The following is a 20127-nucleotide window of genomic DNA, read 5'->3' as shown; positions in this document are numbered from 1 at the left end:
TTCTGGCGTGCTCCAGGGATGCAACACTGCGCCGCTTAAAATGACTACAGCGTGCCCCTGGTGGAAGTAAAACATTTCCTAGTATCATAAAAAAAACATTGGAGCCAATGTTGATGGCAATGATAATCATTTTGTTCTTCCAACACATATACAACAAGTATACACTAACGGCAACATGTGTACAACAAGTATACACTAACGTCAACATGTGTACAACATTCATACACTACCGTCAACATGTGTACAACAAGTATACACTACCGTCAACATGTGTACAACAAGTATACACTACCGTCAACATGTGTACAATATGTATACACTGCCGTCAACATGTGTACAACAAGTATACACTACCGTCAACATGTGTACAACAAGTATACACTACCGTCAACATGTGTACAACATTCATACACTACCGTCAACATGTGTACAACAAGTATACACTACCGTCAACATGTGTACAACAAGTATACACTACCGTCAACATGTGTACAATATGTATACACTGCCGTCAACATGTGTACAACAAGTATACACTACCGTCAACATGTGACCAACAAGTATACACTACCGTCAACATGTGTACAACATTCATACACTACCGTCAACATGTGTACAACAAGTATACACTACCGTCAACATGTGTACAACAAGTATACACTAACGTCAACATGTGTACAACAAGTATACAATGCCGTCAACATGTGTACAACATGTATACACTGCAGTCAAAATATTTACAACATGTATACACTGCCGTCAACATGTGTACAACAAGTATACACTACCGTCAACATGTGTACAATATGTATACACTGCCGTCAACATGTGTACAACAAGTATACACTACCGTCAACATGTGTACAACAAGTATACACTACCGTCAACATGTGTACAACATTCATACACTACCGTCAACATGTGTACAACAAGTATACACTACCGTCAACATGTGTACAACAAGTATACACTAACGTCAACATGTGTACAACAAGTATACAATGCCGTCAACATGTGTACAACATGTATACACTGCAGTCAAAATATTTACAACATGTATACACTAACGTCAACATGTGTACAACAAGTATACACTACCGTCAACATGTGTACAACAAGTATACACTACCGTCAACATGTGTACAATATGTATACACTGCCGTCAACATGTGTACAACAAGTATACACTAACGTCAACATGTGCACAACAAGTATACACTAACGTCAACATGTGCACAACAAGTATACACTAACGTCAACATGTGTACAACAAGTATACACTAACGTCAACATGTGTACAAGTATACACTAACGTCAACATGTGTACAACATGTATACAATGCCGTCAACATGTGTACAACATGTATACACTGCAGTCAAAATATTTACAACATGTATACACTAACGTCAACATGTGTACAACAAGTATACACTGCCGCCAACATGTGTACAACAAGTATACACTGCCGCCAACATGTGTACAACAAGTATACACTAACGTCAACATGTGTACAACATGTATACGCTACCGTCAACATGTGCAAAACATGTATACACTGCCGCCAACATGTGTACAACAAGTATACACTGCCGCCAACATGTGTACAACAAGTATACACTAACGTCAACATGTGTACAATATGTATACGCTACCGTCAACATGTGTACAACAAGTATACACTGCCGCCAACATGTGTACAACAAGTATACACTGCCGTCAACATGTGCACAACAAGTATACACTAACGTCAACATGTGTACAACAAGTATACAATGCCGTCAACATGTGTACAACATGTATACACTGCAGTCAAAATATTTACAACATGTATACACTAACGTCAACATGTGTACAACAAGTATACACTACCGTCAACATGTGTACAACAAGTATACACTACCGTCAACATGTGTACAATATGTATACACTGCTGTCAACATGTGTACAACAAGTATACACTGCCGTCAACATGTGTACAATATGTATACACTGCCGTCAACATGTGTACAACAAGTATACGCTACCGTCAACATGTGCACAACATGTATACACTGCCGTCAACATGTGCACAACAAGTATACACTAACGTCAACATGTGTACAACATGTATACAATGCCGTCAACATGTGTACAACATGTATACACTGCAGTCAAAATATTTACAACATGTATACACTAACGTCAACATGTGTACAACAAGTATACACTGCCGTCAACATGTGTACAACATGTATACACTAACGCCAACATGTGTACAACAAGTATACAGTAACGCCAACATGTGTACAACATGTATACACTAACGTCAACATGTGTACAACATGTATACACTGCCGTCAACATGTGTACAACATGTATACACTACCGTCAACATGTATACAACATGTATACACTTCCGTCAACATGTGTACAACATGTATACACTAACGTCAACATTTGTACAACATGTATACACTAACGTCAACATGTGTACAATATGTATACACTAACGCCAACATGTATACAACATGTATACACTTCCGTCAACATGTGTACAACATGTATACACTAACGCCAAAATGTGTACAACATGTATACACTTCCGTCAACATGTATACAACATGTATACACTGCCGTCAACATGTGTACAACATGTATACACTAACGCCAACATGTGTACAACATGTATACACTGCCGTCAACATGTATACAACATGTATACACTAACGCCAACATGCGTACAACGTGTTTACACTAACGTCAACATGTGTACAACATGTATACACTAACGCCAACATGTGTACAACATGTATACACTAACGCCAACATGTGTACAACATGTATACACTGCCGCCAACATGTGTACAACATGTATACACTAACGCCAACATGTGTACAACATGTATACACTAACGCCAACACGTGTACAACATGTATACACTTATGTCAACATGTGTACAACATGTATACACTAACGCCAACATGTGTACAACATGTATACACTAACGTCAACATGTATACAGCATGGATACACTGCCGTCAACATGTGTACAACATGTATACACTGCCGTCATAAAATAAAATAGTTATTACATCCGTTTTATTCGTACAAGCACGTAATATTTTCAATAATAAAATGTTGATTAAAAAACTGCTCCCTTTCTAAATCTAAATAATAATGCATGAATACATAAAATCCGTTTACTCAGAAATAAAAACAGACCTGTCTGTATGATGCATTTGCTGTCCTTATGTGCTATATTTCCATCAACATTACAAATATATAATACACAAAGAGTATGTTTACAGAAATATAATTCACATAAAACTTTTAATACATTCATGTCACAAAGTGCATCTATGGAAATAACAATAAAAAGGTATTGTAGTTGTATAAAGGGATTGTTATACTTTGAATGATCATGTGTATTTGAATGGCATAGTTACTTGAGAAACCATTTTGACAATCACTTACACGCTAAGTAAAGTATATGCTTATGTCGGTGCAACTGACATAATCATTTCAGGTGGAATTCTTTTTTACCACTGGGGTATTAAGTTAATTATCATTAGTAAATTGTCAAAATGTATTCCATTAGTATATTCAAAGTCAATTAGTCAGTTTCCTCCGAAATAAAAAGAACATGTACGTCATGACACGATATTGGAAAAATATGCGTTGAAGGAAAATCAATGCCCTTTCTGATTAAGTGACTCTACCCATTAAGTATTTATTTATGATAATCAGGAACCTCTTTAGCAATTTTGTTAAAGTGAATGAAATATATGCATGGCTGCGAGATCACATATACTTTCCACATGGTTGCCAATTCATGTATCGCTTGCCACATGGTTGCCATTTCATGTATAGCTTACCACACAGTTGCCACTACATGTATAGCTTACCACACAGTTGCCACTACATGTATAGCTTATCACACAGTTGCCACTCCATGCATAGCTTGCCACATGGTTGCCACTCCATGTATAGCTTATCACACAGTTGCCACTACATGTATAGCTTATCACACAGTTGCCACTCCATGCATAGCTTGCCACATGGTTGCCACTCCATGTATAGCTTATCACACAGTTGCCACTACATGTATAGCTTATCACACAGTTGCCACTACATGTATAGCTTATCACACAGTTGCCACTACATGTATAGCTTATCACACAGTTGTCACTTCATGTATAGCTTACCACACAGTTGCCACTCCATGCATATCTTACCACACAGTTGCCACTCCATGCATAGCTTGCCACATGGTTGCCACGTCATGTATAGCTCGCCATTGCTACTGCATGTAACGGGCGACTAACGGGATCGGGTGGTCGGGCTCTATGGCTTTCTTGATGCATGTCATCGTATCCCATGATCGATGCTCATGATGTAAATATTGTCTGGTCTAGAGTCGAGTTTTTACAGACCGCCCTCATATGGCTGGAGTATTGCTGGATGAGGCATAAACAAAAACTATATATGCGTACACGAAAACAAGAACTTTGTTGTTTGGTTAAAAATAGACCCCATATTAACGTTAATTATAATCATTTATCTTAAAAGCACCTAACAAACACAGCCAATCTGATGATTAACTATCCTGACACTATTCAAAATTTTCAACAGTAAAACCATAAGCAAATCCCGTTAATCAGAATCCCACTTGGGGGCACGGGTGGCCAAGTCGTCTATGGCGCCGCGATTCGCTGTACAGAGTTGCGTCCCTTAGAACGCCAGAAACCTATGATTGTGGGTTCGAATCCCGATTCGCCCCGATTATGTTTCTAGGTTTGTCAGCACCATACCCGTGCTCGTGGGTTTCACCGAAGTGGTAAACGTCTAAGACCTGCATCACTTCGGGCTTTCCTCCTACATTAAGCTGACACGCCGTGATATGACTGGAATACTGTTAAAAGCGGTGTTAAACCCAACTCACTCACTCACTCACTCAGAATACCACTTGTCCGGGATCGAGCGTTTGAGTGGGTTTGGTTTTAGGTTTTGAACAGTATTTCAGTTACATCACGGCGTCTCAGCTTACTATGGGAGGGAATCCCGCAGTGATGCAGGTCTTCTTCCACTTTGATGAAACCCTCAAGCACGAGCACTTTGCTGACAAACCTGTGAATCTGGGATTCGAACCCACTACCATACGTTTGTGTCACGCCTAAGGACCACAGCCCTGTACAACGAATTGTGGCGCCTATGCCCTCCTTTTCGTCCAAGACGAGAAAACATCTATACATAGATATAGGGACTATACTACGAACTCATAATTCGTTGATCGGGGCAATTTCACAGAGCAAGCCACCGTCTGGTGATCAGGTTTAAACTGTATGTATTCAAGCAGCACCCATCAGGCCCAGAAATGAAACACACATGTTCATGCTCATGTTAATAGCCCGAGCCCTTGCTGTTCGGTTTATTAAATTTCTCTTTCTACTCATCTTATTTGATAATCTTGCTTGTTATGATGCATCTTCGTTGACTTTTAAATAAAGAGTCTGCGAAACCTATTAGCAACATTGAGCAGCTACTATTCCGACGATAGCGATCTTTGTAACGACTTAGAAATCCCATAATTACACGGAACAGCAGAGCCCGGTGCATATGATCTGCAAATGTCATAATAACTTTCCGTATTGATTCCATATTAATGAAAACATTTACACCTATAAACGCACACACACACAAACACACACAACACACACTCAAACACGCGCACACAAACAAACACACACTCAAACACGCGCACACAACACACACAACACACACTCAAACACGCACAAACAAACACAAACACAACACACAAACAAACAAACACACAAACACACACACACTAAAACACGCACACACAAACACACATTAAAACACGCACACATAAACACACACAAACACACACAACACACACTCAAACAGGCACACACCAACACACAAAAACAAACACATTCACATACATAACGTCAGAAATCATCAGTATGGGGATGAAATACGTCAGCTAAGCCAATTTCCTCAGCACGTCAACATAAATGCATAGACGAGCGTGGGCACCGTAAACACGTCCCATTGTCCCCCTACTAACACCCCTCTAACTTTCATTTCTTTGACTAATGTCTTTCACCAGTGATATCTACATTTGATCCTGTGATATTTAGTTGTTGCCTCGTCTGGCCCGTCTCCTTCCAAGTAACACCTTTGCTCCTAGCAAATAAGTTTTCCCTGCATATTGATTCTTAACGACAAGGAAATCACTGACATTTCATTTGGGGCGTTTTCGATCGAATCCTACAGTCCATGCATCAGGAGGGTCATGTGATTCGCCGGGTCGGCCACAAACAGTGTAGGAGGGAAAGGCGTCAAATACCAGCTTCCAGCGGGCAAACAGGCCCATCGGCATCACGCGCGCGGACGTGAAAGTGAGCAATCGCGCGGACCTGGGAGGAAACAGCCGAGGACACCAAAACGAGCGGACGTCAGTGCAGACAAGTTTAAGTTGGAAGGAAGGCCCTATTTGAAACATGAATTGCTACAAGCCTCAATAACACAAAAAGGACTACTTTGTACAAGTTTAAGACTGAGGATCCGCGCTTGGTTACTTGTCCAAAACTCTGGATACATCCCCAGCACTAGAAAAGAAAGTGGTGTTCGTTTGTTGAAATTCATCGACAGTCAAAACACAATTGAGTTTATTTTTTCAAAAAGAAGACCGTCATCGTTGCATATATTTTGCTCGTCTATTACACGATGACTCCCATGAATAGTTCAAGAATCGGTGCTTTCTTTGTTTGTGTGGCTCTAATAACAACACGAGGTTTTGCAGGTAAGTTACCTTAAATATTTAATAGAATTCTGGTGTCAAATTACCCGTTACAGTCACGATAACAGCGTTCTCGATAACATTGACGTTCAATGTAGATTTCTGTTGATATAACATCTGTATGCACATAAGTACATTGCGTACTGCTTTCTCATTGCTAGCAAAGCATTTTCATTACGGTTTAGTTAACAGTATACATGTATATCATACTAATTTAAATGAGTATATAGTTTAACATTTAGAAAAGGGATTGCGTACAGCCTAGTATGGAAAAAATGGCTTTAGTGTTAACTGATTCAAACGTTTAAAGTAATGATGAAACGTTTAATTCACATACTTGTAGTGTCGTCTTCAAATAGACCGCCTTCGTGGTCTAGCGTAGAGTGTCCGCCCGGGGAGCGGAAGGTCGGGGGTTCGATCCCCGGCCGCGTTTTTCCTGGCGCTCGGTATTGAGGGGCTTAAACAAGGACTGGTCGGCTCGGAGTCAGTATATTGTGTTGGAGTGGGGGTATTCATAAAAAACTGCGGCATGGAATCTATTGGGGTTAGCACTATAAAATAGACATTTGTTCGGACTAATACAAGCAGCAACACACGCACACGCACGCACACGCACGCACACACACACACACACACACACACACACCGTAAGGCGCCGATTTATGTTTTCTGTGTAACGATTTCCGTATCACAAAATAGATTTATAGGTTTCATAGTCGATTTTCACTATATAAAAGCGACAGAACCCTTGCCATAATCGATATGTCAATGATGGAAGTCGATGAGTTTATAGTTTTAAATTAGTTCAAGGGGTTGTTCTAAATAAGATTACAAAGTTCAAGCTGATACATGTCTTATACGATGAGAATCAGGTTTGACGTGTTTCAATAATTGTTTAGTTATAAAATAGTGACTCATATACGATTATTTTAGCTTACATTTCCAGTTAAGTCACTATGAACTAATGTTCTCAAGATTAGACTAATGCGTTTTTAAATTTGAATATCCTTGAGCTAAAGTTTCTCTGTTTTAATGTGATGATCTTTCGGAAATACCAACCGAACATTATGCAAGTGGAATTTAATTGTGATCAAATAAAATACAAGATGAATCAAATACCGGTTGACTTATTCCGTACTGAATAATGCATGTACGAAATGTCACGTGCAGCCACATCCAATGTTTCAGGAAATTAAATATTGGTTTTACTTTCTGACATTTCGCATAAAAACCCAATTACATGGTGCTTAAGAAAGGAATAAACAGATTCATTCAGTCATCCGTCAATCCATGTTCAACTTTATCCATGCATTATGCAACCTTCAGGGGAAAGTGGATAGTACACTTAAACACTGCCAGCCTTTACTGAGTATGAATGTTAATACGCCTTATTGACGGAGATAGTAGAACTGATCTATAGTTTTCCAACGGACAATAATTAAATAAAGACTGAATGTAATTTCTTTTCGAGTCTGTAGGGAATAAAGTGTCAACTTGTTCAGGGCCTACATGGGTGGGACTGTGCATCTTTGTCCTGCTAAAGCTAAGATTATGTTTCTTCTTAAAGGTTCTGATCAAAAAGCCATTTTCAAGAATTAACCACGATCAAGTTGCTACCGTCATTTCATGGCAAAAGCATTATGAGACTTTTTCACCCGAAAAAATAAATTCCAACTTTTAACTTTACCTTTTTTGTGAACTGTGTAGGCCGTTTGACAAGAGGTAATGGACAAAAACAATGTAAATTATACGATGGGCTATTATCCATTAGGCATAAAAAACCTAAATGGATATCTATTACTCGGATAGATATCCCATCTATGGTCGTGTGGTTTGCATTAGAAGCGGTGCATGGAAACCAAGGTTATATAATTGCACATTATGTCGTTTCCACTGCTACCGATGTCATCAGAACAAAGGTTTAAGATCAAGTGTATTAGTTTTACCTATTTTACCAACTGCCAGTTTTGACAGTTTTTGGTGAAGTTTTTTACCTCGATGTTATTGTTTAGATTTTATACGCTTTTCGACACGATATAACTGAATCAGAACCATTTGTATGATTAATTTGTTTACGTATATTGTATTATTGTTATCCGGGACAGATGGCCTATGAACTTAAGACGCCGCGGTTCCATCTGGATTTGGGGTTCCTGAACCATTCCTGGAACCAATTCCAGAGTCTGTATGAATATGGTACTTGGTTTGTCAGCCCGTACCCGAACTAGAAGGGTTTATCAAAGTGGTAATACCTGCGATTTGGATCATGTCGGGGTTTTTTCCATTACAATTTGACTCGCTATGTTACGCGCAAGGCTGGGTTAGTTCCAACTCACTCCCGTGTTCTAGTTTCGTGATGAAGATTAACATGTACAGCGTTACAGAACATCCTCGAGACAAGGCGGGCACAGGTGGCCAAGTCGTGCAGAGTTGCGTCCCTTGGGAGCGCCAGGAAACTATGATTGTTGGTTCGAATCCCGGTTCGTCCCGATTATGTTTCTAGGTTTGTTAGCACCATACCTGTGCTCGTGGGTTTCATTAAGTGTTAACCGTCGAAGACCTGCATCACTTTGGGCTTTCGTCCCACATTAAGCTGACACGCCGTGATGAAACTGGAATACTGATCAAAGCTGACCACCTGATCCATTAAGTTGCCTCTTATAATAAATATATATCGTCAATGCCAGAAAATAACCAGTCTCGATTATTCGCCGAAACAGATTCCATTGGGGTATAAGGCAAATTAGTGGGTGACTGGATCACTGTAAAAACGGAGTCCCCAGGGGGGTGAAGAAGTACAATGTACAGGAGGTGTGATTGATCATGCTTCAAATATACATGGACTCTTTCCTTTGAAATGAACGGATTATTTTCTAAATTCGTATATTTGGAATACAATAGTATATTTTAACGTCGTTCATATATGTTAATCGGAGAAAACATGCAACATTATTAGCGTCACAATAAATGTAATGTATTTTTATATGTAATCTACTGTTACTATAACGTACCTATTATTAGTACGTTAAAATATATAGACCGGCTGTTTAACTCTTTAGTTTAATCCGAACGGTAAACAAAAGCGACAAAATCGTTTCTTTCATAACAATAATAATACCGTCACAAACACACGCTAAGGTAAGTCAGTTGTTCGTCTGAAAAAAACACGGGAACATATGGTAGAAGTCAAAATAGGGAATTACGATATCAGATAATCGATATACCTGAAGCTTTAGTTAAACTTTTGGGCCAAATGACCATGTTTTCGCTTTGCCATTTCGTGCAGAAATTCTTATTCAGATGCATAAAGAAACAGATCAGCAAGAAAAGGAGAGCAGTTGGTGCCCATGGGGATGCCTACTTCTTGTCTAAATATCTTACCCGAAATCGTTGTAAGACATCGTTGTACGATTCCGGCATTTGTGTACGAAGTACTATCAAATAGTGATGATGACAGGTGTTCGCGACAATATGAGCGTATTCTGCCCCACGGTTGGCACCCGTCATAAACACACGCAAAGGCAAGTCACCTGACAACACACGATAACATATGGGACAAGTCAATAGGAATTGCATCGGATGACATCTTGGTAACTGATGAGTCACTTCAGGAAATGTCCTCAGCATGTCTATCCTAAAACTTTTTTCAAAGCTTTACTATGGCCTTGGCTGCTGTGACCCCGATCAAACAACTTTTGAGTTGAACGCTATTTGAAATCTTGGTAGAAAGACCATGTTCGATTGTACCCCACAGGTTGTGAAATGTAGACACCAAAGACTGGAGATGCAGGAATATTGGTCGACGTAAAAGGAAATTTCAAGTCATCTCTCTTGTCCTACTTTCTTGTGTACCGTGTTGAGTGTTGAATGTTGACAATGGATGGAGACACGTGTAGACCATGTACATTCGTACATGCGCATGCGTAAGTAGAACGTTGACAACGGACAGAAACACACGTTAATACCTTCATGCAGGTACACGCACTAGTGGTGTTGACAAACTAGAATATTTACACATTTGTAAATAATTTATAAATTTAACCACAGCAAAAATATAGGTATTTATGTATAAGCAAGAAGATTGCACAATACAACTTTGTGTTCATTATTGTAAACAGCATCACACAAAGCAATACTATCATAAAATGAATACCTCTATCCTTGTTTATCTCAGCCTCGTTCTATGTACATATCATGGTAAACACGATGATTTGCTTATCCTCTCCATTACGCAACTGTGAGATTGTACGTTACTTTCAACGAATCCGCTGCCTCTTTCCAATATAAGTGTTCTATTTCATATTTGATTTCGTAGAACTGCTTCTTTTCACTGGCAAAACGATTGATGTTTTATGGATGGAAATATTGATTCAATTTATGGTTTCACGATTCATCTCAACAGAACCAAAAAGCTCTCCTCGTTCTATCAAAACACTCAGAAACATACGAAGCCAAGTCTCTTAAGTCATTAATGTTGTTACGAAGAACGCCTAAGTACCTCAACGTTGTCGAATGAACCCGACTCTCGATGTCGACGTTGCTGTGTTATGAGTACAACCGACTAGATTCATCGTGAGCAACGGAAACAGCTTTTCACACTGAATATCCTTGTTGAACATTTCACATAGATGTAGTTTTCCAACAATAACAGATCTGTGAAATGCACAAATCCTTTCATAAGCAGTGTAACTATTTTCGGATGGTTTATTGATTGGGAAAGTGCTCAAACTTTGAGTATCAGTATGCTGTGAAGACGGTACATCCAGGATATCTTAAAATGGGGGAAATCCATATATAATTACTTACGTTTCTTAAGTGCAATGACATCAACACAAAATGATTTAAATGTACTTCAGAATTTCGTGAAAGGGTAATCAATAGGTAGCATCGTGCATGGATGGTTTGTCTGCAGTACTTATACATGGTGATATTACGTCATTGGTCTACTCTGCATCCCAAAAGGTCCAATATTGTAGTTGTGATGGTTAATTACGACACAGAACCCACTATACAACACAAAAGAGGAATTTCACACTGACACTCACACACAACAAATCGCAAACCGCACTGTGCCACACAAAAAGAATACGACGGACCAGGCATAGCACCAATTCCTTTCATGATCACATTATTCTGATCCTGCTTGCGGTGAGTTACTTGTCTGACTGTCACGACAGTAGTCAGACAAATAGCTTGTGTATTAGATGATACGGCCCGTGGCTTCTTGTGCTTGATGGGATTTTACTCTAAAAGTCTCTAAATTCTCACTCCGGGGTTCTGTGGAAATCTTTCCCATCCTGTAATACAACCGACCAGCGTCAATGCCAGCCTTCACATTGTTCACACAAGTGTGGCTGCAATGCACCAATTTACTGAAGAAACCGACGAGGGAAACATATCAAACAGTTCCCTAGAGTAGAGAGATGCATTTCATTTAGGTGCCATTTGTGTCCAGAGATTACCGATTAAATGGTAGAGTCATGCCCTTTGTGGCTTCTGCTGTTGTTGAGACAGGACCGCGCTTGCGTGATGTATTCTTTCACTCACGCCTGTAAGATAATGCGCGATAACCCGAGGCTGAAATAATCCCCGACCCCCACAACCATGAACACAGGATGCGGGAACCGTCCACATCTTTATTGATGTTCAGTTGGATAACACATTGTCTCCCCAGGAAAGTGTTCTCGAACACACGAACAGGTGAACACACGCCACACCTTCATAGTGTTCAATATTCATAATCTAGTATTTTTTACCATTTCCTCTAGACATGTCTGGTCGTTGCGAAATACCGATTTTAGTGTATATCAATACAATATTCTTAGATGATCATTCACCTTCTGGTCGCAATCTACATCACTGCTCTATCTCGAAAGAATGGATGCGTCTTTGAATCCAATACAAAAATAGCTCAGATTTGCAAGGATCATGCCCGTTCCCGTGGGCTGCACCAGAATTGAACATCAGTTGAAACGTCGTGAACTGGTTGAAGTACCATTCGTGACCAACTCGTGTTATTCGGGGACAAGCCGAATAGCGACTCGTGTCCCTCTCATGGCCATTTTTGCGACTGGGTTCCGTCTTAGCGCAAACGGGCATACCTAAAACAATTGTCAACTCGTCGCGTAACGGTTCACATATATTTCCCCATATATTATATATATTTCAGATTAAACTTTATACAGTATGATTGAACACATTTAACTGTGTCTTGGGTATATTTTTAGATGTAAGACATATGTGTAATCAAACATTATTTCTGAGGGATTCTTTGACGAAGAACTTGAAATCATACGCGCATTCTGATTGGATTGTCGTATTTTCGCACGTAACATTCATCGATAGGGGCACGAGTCTTCTTGCAGGTTACGGAAAGGGGCGAAAGGTGACGAATGGTTGAAGTACCTGTGCTATTAAAGGGGCATAACACCACACACGTGAACCCACTGAGCAATGAGGACATTCAGCAACTAGTTCTTGCTAACCTTTTCTTTGGAGATTGTATTCTTTAGTAACACATACATTAGCGAAACGAATCTTAAAAAGTACTTATTATGGCTTTTTCACTCATTTCTGTGTCTTTCCATGTGTGATAGGAGTATTTTTGTTGGAATGACGTAGAAGTTAAACAGCATGCGGTACTCCCAGGCTAATTTAGGGTATAAATAACCGAGCATAACCACAACCCCACTTACCCCCATGTGGAGGTCAAAACCAGAAATTCCAGCTTGACATTCCTCCCTGTGCCGAAGGGAAATGGTTCGTGTTGATCATGATGGAGTATATATGCATTTACGGACACAATCTCTAATATATTATCCAAACTTTTATGGTGCAGAACGTTTGTCCGGGCAAATAGCCCTGAAAAAACTATCTACTACTTCGCTGATAAGTGTAACATGCGTTCATTCCAGATGTCATACTTCCTCAAATTGCCCCTTTAAGAAATAGGGCATTTCGAATTTAAGGATCAATAAAAAAACATGTAAAATCCTTTAACGTCAATTATGCTTTCAGTGTCAGTGCGGGCTATTGATAAATGCCTGTGCGGTGCAATAAACATTACTTAAGCGTCGAGATTTTTTATACCCCTCCCAAACAACTGATCGTCGTTCGTTGTCACATCTATTTTCTAATTCTAGACAATATTAAACGTGGTGTTTCGATATCATGCTCTCATTTACAAATCACTGCACAGTTTATTTCAGTTATATAATTTTGACAGTAAGGGCAGTTCCTCCGGGAACATATTATCAACATGCATCAATGCTATTACGACATTCCGTTTGTTCTCTTGTTTGCCTAAGTTGGTGGCGGAGTAACAGCTGTTCTGTCTCCCTGTAAAACACCTGCTGTCAATAACGGTTATAATAGCGCACACAAAGCCTTTACCAGGTTATTGAGCGCTATAACCTGTCAGTAATAATAACATTATTTTCAAGCCGTTGGTGCGATGAGCAGGATAAAGATTTTTGCATGACAAATTTGAATATTCCCCTTGGATTTTTTAGTCTGCAGTGTCAACTGTGTGGTATTCATGCTATGACATTCACTACTTTGTTAGCAATGCTACATATTGGTCGGTCTATACGATGTGTGAATGTGCCAAGTCATGTTTATGATGCTGAACACAAAAAGTTTTTTTTACAATGGTTTTCATTTTGCTATATTGTGCTTTATAGATTTATTTTGTGTCATTTGATTTATAGACAAAAGAAATCGGCAGGATTGTTGATGAGTGTGGACATTCTAGTGAAGCCTGACACACAGCATTGCTTTCACAATGACATATTCCCGTGATCCTAATTATCTTAAAATGAAAGGCTCCATTATTCTGATATCGGGATAGTGTCATTGTAATGTTTCAGATTTGAACTATATAGCTTGAAGTCATCAATGCCACACACAAGTAATCCCAATGGAGCCGTGTTTCATGCTCTGGTCGCAACACATATATATCTCCTTTAATAAACGTCAGCGAGTCGCTTCAAACACTAGCCCAGCCATATCAAAGCGGTGCACACCAAAAATGGCGTAGCGCATGGTACCAATGTTGGGATGAACATGGACGACTGCCTCCTTGGTGTAGTGGGTAGAGCGTCTACCCGGGTAGAGGTCGGTGGTTCGGGCCCGGGTCATACTAGATGATGGCATTTGTTGTCTGGCGTTCGACAATGGAGGGATAAAACAACGACTGGCTCTGAGTCCGTCCATTGTGAGGCGTTTTCATGTTAAACTAAGGTATGGTATTTCAGTGGGCTAGTAGACAAGCACAAGCAGTCTCACATCTGTATACTAGCGGAAAAAGTGCCTAAACTGTGCCTAAAATAAAGTGGTGAAAATGTTATGTTATCGAAAATAGCAACATATTTTTTTATCACTGTCTGGTCAATGTTTTATCATAACAAGTCCATTGAGAAATCCCATATCTGATAACAGGAGACAGAGCTCCATGCCCTAAAAGAGGGGTGGTGTATTAACAATGGCAATATCGGGTGTGACCACCATTTGTGTTGATATAACGGCGACGCATTGAAGACACTAGATGACTGAAAACAAACGGGGATGTTGTTCAAAATGTCAACCAAAGAATGACCAGACTGAGCTTGCGCTCCCGGCTGGTTCTAGTCCTGTCGTAGGCGTCGTTCTATGTCAACCTAGACATGTTCTTTCAGGGAAAGGTCTTGAGAAGCAGCCGGCCATGGCAGTATAACGATGTTATGCTGCCTTAAAAAGACTGTTACACGTGACGCAACGTGTGGGCAGGCATTAGCATGCTGCAATGTTAAGTTATGTCACTGCATTTGCACAAAGGGTAGAATTGATATCGAACGATGTCGTCCCGATAACGTACGCCTTTCAAATTGTCATTAATAATGATAGGTTGTGTTCTCCCATGTGTTGTGATGCCACCCCATACCATTACACTTCGACACCTAAAACTGACGACGTTGAGCAACGCACACATCGCTTAAACGTTCTCCTGGACGCGTGTAGACCCTTGCCAAATTAGGCGCACGCTGGACTGCGGGGACGGATGTTGTGCTCCCTCAACCGGCTGCGTGCGGTTCTGCCACTAATTGGTTACAACCCAGGAATTGTCCGAGCTGTTAATGTGGCAGCTGTGTATCGATTTCGTAGGTGCACCAACCGAATATCGTTGTCTTGTTGACGTGACGTCACATGTGGACGACCAACCCGCAGTAAGTCATGAGTGTTGCCCTGCTTGAATAATGTCTCCAAAAAGATATTGTTGTCTTTCGATGAACATTAAAATGTCTGGCAACTTTGTTTTGCACCATTCCTGTTTGCAGCATACCCGCGGCGCGAAGACGTTGACTTTCAGCAACCTGTGGCATCGCGTAAGCGTTTTTTACGGTTAAACACAAGTGTTTTATGAGCACCTGATCCAAAATCGGGACCTAAATGTCGAGACGATGTCTTCATGTATACGTTATGAAAGATGCATTATTAAATTTCAGAATATATTAATTTTTATTGAAATTTATATGAAGCACAGCTAATTGTTCCCGTTAGTATACATAAGTGAGATTATATTAAATGCGACGTTAAACCACATTTCACCTCACGTTCATTTCATTTGAACTCACTCAAGAAATACAGTACGAATAGTATATTTAAAAAACCCATAGAAAACATTGATCATGTCAGATATAATAACAAGTTACGTGACAATTCTAGGACACTGATATGATACTGTTTGACGTGATAAAAATGGTCTTGTACTATTTTATTAACTGAATTAGGAAAGCAAATACTTGCATGGTATCAATGATTTTGTTTATAGAAGAATAATCGCCTACAGCAATATTCCAGCATCTGATCGCGAACACCCAGTAAGAGAGTAACAAGGTATTTTCATAGAGGGAGGGGCGGTCGGGTAGCCTAGTGTTTAAAGCGTTCGCTCGTCACGCTGAAGACCCGGGTTCGATTCCCGACATGGGTACAAAGTGTGAAGCCCATTTCTGGTGTCCCCCGCCGTGATATTGCTAAAAGCGGTGTAAAACCATACTCACTCACTCTTAGAGGGAATCGAACCCGTCTCTACAGCCGGACCAGCCAACGCTTTATAACATTGATCAATTTCTAAAGCGCATCTTAGAGCATCTTAGCGCATCTTAGCGCTTCCAGACAGTCCCTGGTCAAAGGCGGTTAGTCATGAGCTCTTTGGAAGGCTCTCCTGACATTCTTGAATCTGACTTTCACTGGACGCTCATTTCATGCAGCAGCGTCAGCTCTGCTAAAGGTTCTGGTTCCATGGTTGTTGTCCTGACTGGTGGCACCGCCATCTGTTGTTGGCAAGGGGCGGTCGGGTAGCCTAGTGGTTAAAGCGTTCGCTCGTCACGCCGAAGACTCGGGTTCGATTCCCGACATGGGTACAATGTGTGAAGCCCAAATCTGGTGTCCCCCGCCGTGATATTGCTGGAATATTGCTAAAAGCGGCGTAAAACCAAACTCACTCACTCATTCACTCACTGTTGTTGGCAAGCCAACCGTAATGCCCGTTCGGGTTGGTAAAACCTTGTAAGTTCTTGTAGGTACACATGAGCCAGACCATGAAGTGATTTGAAGACAAATACCAGCAGTTGAGCATGCCCCTCTGTCTCCCCGGTAGCCAGTGCAGGTCTTGGAGAACTGGTGTTTTTTCCACTGCAATGTTAACGCACTATTTGTCAATGAAGGAATCTGAATGGAGCGTTATTAAGTGCATTGTTTGCCTCCGGCCAGTGTAAGCTATGTTCTTGATGGCGTATCTATCCATGTTGGTTAATTTGCTCTATTGCTGTATTTGCCTTCATAAAAGTTTCACTCGCTTTCTCCTCATGTGTATTTACTTGATGTATATTCTCTTCTTAAAGTAAAGTTTGCTTAGATAATAAGCGTAATCAGGTAACAGAGCTCCGTGGCAAAACGTTGTAAAGTGACTTTGAGAATATTTCAAACGATCTATACAGTCGTACAAGAATAACCTACAATAAACAATCTGACCTCTTCACTGGGTTGAAGATTGTCAGTGCAGGCTTGGGAAACAATCCATATTTGTGCAGGAGTCTTATTGGCCTTCATGTCATCTCTATAAAGATTAGCACCAACTGCCTCTACTTAAGACTGACAATAACGTGAAATGACTGGCTGGTGTTAATCTAGAGTTGGCGCTGTAGTTAACACTTGGGAGTACAATGTGCGCCCACACACACAAGCACACAAGCACACACGCACATGCCCAGGAAGCGATCACCCTTTTAGTAAGCATACAGCTGTATTACACGTTGTTTAATACAAATTCTCCAACAAATCTGGAAAACTCCCAACATCCCTGGGATTATTCAACGACATTGCGTGTAAAGATGATAGATGACCCCAGCAACCAGGTTGCTAGGCTGACGTCACAAGGCATTGTTTTGCCGGTGGATCTTCCCACAAAATTTCACAAATTACGTTATAGAGTATTCTGACACGTGTGTATACTGTTGTAGTGCAGGGCGCCGTTCCACGTCCATGTCATAGTATGGACGTTACGGTCACCTTAGCGAAACGAGGTCTCTGTTGCATGGAATTAATTTTATACTCAACTGTCAACGTTTTTGAAGTATCATTCTGTAAACTCAAATGGATTATGCTGTGGATCACGTCGATCTCTCTGCTTCGTACATTTATACCCAAATGAACTATGACATTCGGCGTGACGAGCGAACGCTTTAACCACAAGGCTACCCTACGCCCTCGGTTAGTTGCAGAGATGCACAGACAATGTCATCACGTGGAGTTAAATCTACATCATACATACCATATGTTGTCATTTTCTTAAATACATTTCTGCAATGCAGACACATTTACTTTTCAGAAATATTTTCAGGAAAAGCTGGGACTACCCCGCAGATGCTTCAGACATTGTTCTAAGGCCAGAAAGATTGTTTGGCATCCCTATTCCAGGTTTCAGTTGACATTTTATAGACATGTATTTCGACCTGAATCAGAGAAACTTATTTTATTCGAGTTAATGGTCAAACCTGGACAAATGTTAGGTGTAGTCCATAAAATTTAATTCTTTTCAACTCTGTTCAATATAGACTTGATTCTTTTAATGTATTGACGGCGGTTCCTAGAGGTATTTTAGCGTCAAATAATGAAAATGAAACCTCCTCCTGAACCGCGTGGTGGCATTATGACTGCAAGGCTTATATATCAAATATGTATGGAGAATTAGTAGGTTTAGGCAGTAAGGAAGGGATTTAATGACTTGTAATTATAAATATTCACCGCGTGTTTATCTAACCTCTTTATTGAAACAGTACTGCCATAATATTAACCACTGGTTTGCTTGGTCCAAACGCGATTATTTACAGACCCCGTGATAAACAACAAACAAACAAATCTGACTGAATAGTGTTTGAACATCGATGGATTCACCCATTATTTCTTAAAATGGATAAAAACATTCGTATTGTAGAAATTGTGACTTGACTGATTGCACGTCACCGTATCCCAATTAAGTGGATCGATGTTAACGATGTCAATCACTGGATTGTCTGGCCCAGATTATTTACAGGTCGCCGTCACATAGCTTGGCTATTGATGAGTGTGGCATTAAACAACCAACATTGGAAACCAGGCCAGGCCACAAGGGGCCATGGGGTGTGGCGACAGTAATCACATTTCCTCATATCATGGTTCACTTCCGCGTCATGCAGAGACGCCATTACCACACGGAAGATGGTGCAGCCAGTGAATGCTTCGATCTGCAATGGATGCTGGGACAAGGGATGAACAATATAACGCCGTATAATGTTATTTAAGGGTTGAGGCAGGGGCCTTTTGAAACGTATGTATGTTGCTTAAACCGATCATTCAGCACACTGGCCGTAAGCTTATTAAACGCAGACGTTTGTAACTGTAATCCTTTTTGGAGTGTTTGATTGCATATGGGTTGGCAGATTGGGACGTATTTTTCATCTTGGAGAACATGGAGTCCTTTAAAGCTTTCGAACTTTCTCTAATCAACGCGAAAGGATTATTTTGGGGGTCCCTACGTCCGGTATTGCCTGGTGTTTCGTGATTAATTATTAACGATAATCAGCCATCAAGTAGTGTTACATGATTTTTTAACTAGCGTTTCCTTAAAAAAAATTCGGCGTTGAATTAATTTTGTTTTTCTCTGCCATGGAGTGTATATGTCATATGTGGTCGACTGTCTACTGTCTACTATGTTCTACGTGTTATATATACACCTATTGGAGGATATACGCTATGTAGGTTTGATCAACCGATCCTTCTTGAGTTCGCTGAGTTCTTTGAAGATCA

The 20127-nt window shown here is 40.3% G+C and overlaps 1 protein-coding gene across 1 annotated transcript in view; it reads left to right on the top strand.

The window, feature by feature from the left end:
* The first annotated feature begins 6237 nt into the window (after positions 1–6237).
* The window catches only part of LOC139461596 (uncharacterized), an 85546-nt gene continuing 71656 nt past the window's right edge, over positions 6238–20127 (top strand). Inside the window, exon 1 of the mRNA XM_071243071.1 lies at positions 6238–6807. Within this exon, the coding sequence (XP_071099172.1) occupies positions 6732–6807 (76 nt within the window). The 5' untranslated portion in view covers positions 6238–6731. The remainder of the gene's footprint in view (positions 6808–20127) is intronic.

Source organism: Haliotis cracherodii, unplaced genomic scaffold, assembly GCF_022045235.1.
Source record: "Haliotis cracherodii isolate W230 unplaced genomic scaffold, xgHalCrac1.p SCAF_15, whole genome shotgun sequence".
Taxonomy (NCBI): domain Eukaryota; kingdom Metazoa; phylum Mollusca; class Gastropoda; order Lepetellida; family Haliotidae; genus Haliotis; species Haliotis cracherodii.
This window is presented reverse-complemented; position numbering and strand designations above follow the sequence as displayed.